Source organism: Trachymyrmex septentrionalis, unplaced genomic scaffold, assembly GCF_001594115.1.
Source record: "Trachymyrmex septentrionalis isolate Tsep2-gDNA-1 unplaced genomic scaffold, Tsep1.0 scaffold172, whole genome shotgun sequence".
NCBI classification, from domain to species: domain Eukaryota; kingdom Metazoa; phylum Arthropoda; class Insecta; order Hymenoptera; family Formicidae; genus Trachymyrmex; species Trachymyrmex septentrionalis.
The window spans coordinates 726587-727920 of record NW_017304887.1 but is presented as its reverse complement, the minus strand read 5'-3'; the positions used below and the strand labels follow the sequence as shown (position 1 = coordinate 727920).

Here is a 1334-nt window from a genome sequence, read left to right as displayed (position 1 = left end):
AATAAAAATTATGTGATTGTACGCACATTTGCATTACACGAGTTGGCTAAACGTTTCGTTCTGTGTGCTCGATTTGTCATTTAAGAGAGAGAGAAAGAAAGAAAGAGAGAGAGAGAGAGAGAGGGGAGGGGCGGCGGGGGGAGGGACGGAATCTGTTGTTGCGGAAACTCGCACGTCGATGGGAAGCTGGATGATCCGTATAATTCTTTGCGTAATTATACTCAATCGCACAAGTGTCCTCCGTGTGTGAAGTGTCCGACGTGTGCGCATACGCCGGGCCCATCGCGCCGCCCGTGTCTCGAGTTCTCCAGAGGGTTCATAGGCACGACCAGTATCAACCAAGTTCGAGAGTGTGGTGATATAATTCTCTACTATATAATGAACTACGAACAGAACGGAAAATAATAAAAATGAAAAGAAACGCAATAAATAAAGCTCTCTACCCCGCAAAGGAAAAGCGCAAAGAATATATACAACAGACAGATATACACGCACACGCATACACACACACACACACACACACACACACACACACACACACACACGCAAACGCACGCGCACAGCACGCATATGCGCGACGCGTGCACCCGCGTTCATTGCTGAAAAATATCCATTTTCTCTTTCTAATTTGACTTCGTGTATCGAAGATACAATTTTTGTTGCGTTTAATGAGGCGAGGAAGCGATGGAAATGGGAACAATGGCCTTTTGTGGATGACGAGGCTGATCGAAAATGGTTTTGGAGAAAAAGCGAGCCAAATTAGAGATAGAACATTCCAGTTGTATCCCAAAAGCAAACATTATTTAAAAAAATACGTATGATATTTGGAAGCAGGATATTTATTGTAGTATGATCGCAATTAAAAATTTTCGAATAAATTTAAATTTAATTACATTATTTACATTGATGAAGGTTGACTAATTACAAAATGTCTTCAGAATTTAAATAACCCACAACAATGATTCATTCTTCGCTTCCTCGCTTCGTTAAGAAAAAGACACTCTCGCAAAAAGAAGATGCACTATCTAGCTACAATAAGAAGTAATTAGTTTAATAGAAGCGTACTTACTCTCTGGAGTTAATTTATCCTTCTGTGGACATCCAGAAAGGCTGTAAGCAGAGAAACTATTTAACAATGTTTAAGATTAATAGGATTTAAGCTTTTAAGTATATTCAACTTTTCTCTTAAGAGATATGCGGAGGACGTATTAAAAATTGAGAAAAATTTCTTTAGGTCTTTATTTCTCTTTTTTCGTATGCGTTCGCGACGCGTGCATATTTATTATTTCCATAGCACATAGAATTCACTGTGCTGATCGCTTATCGATGTCTGC

At 39.4% G+C, this 1334-nt stretch overlaps 1 protein-coding gene across 1 annotated transcript in view; it reads right to left on the bottom strand.

Annotated features, from left to right (window-relative positions):
• LOC108746489 overlaps positions 1–1334 on the bottom strand; it is a 344212-nt gene that overhangs the window by 19826 nt on the left and 323052 nt on the right. The window contains exon 8 of the mRNA XM_018483301.1: positions 1070–1110. Coding sequence (XP_018338803.1) covers positions 1070–1110 — 41 coding nt within the window. The remainder of the gene's footprint in view (positions 1–1069; positions 1111–1334) is intronic.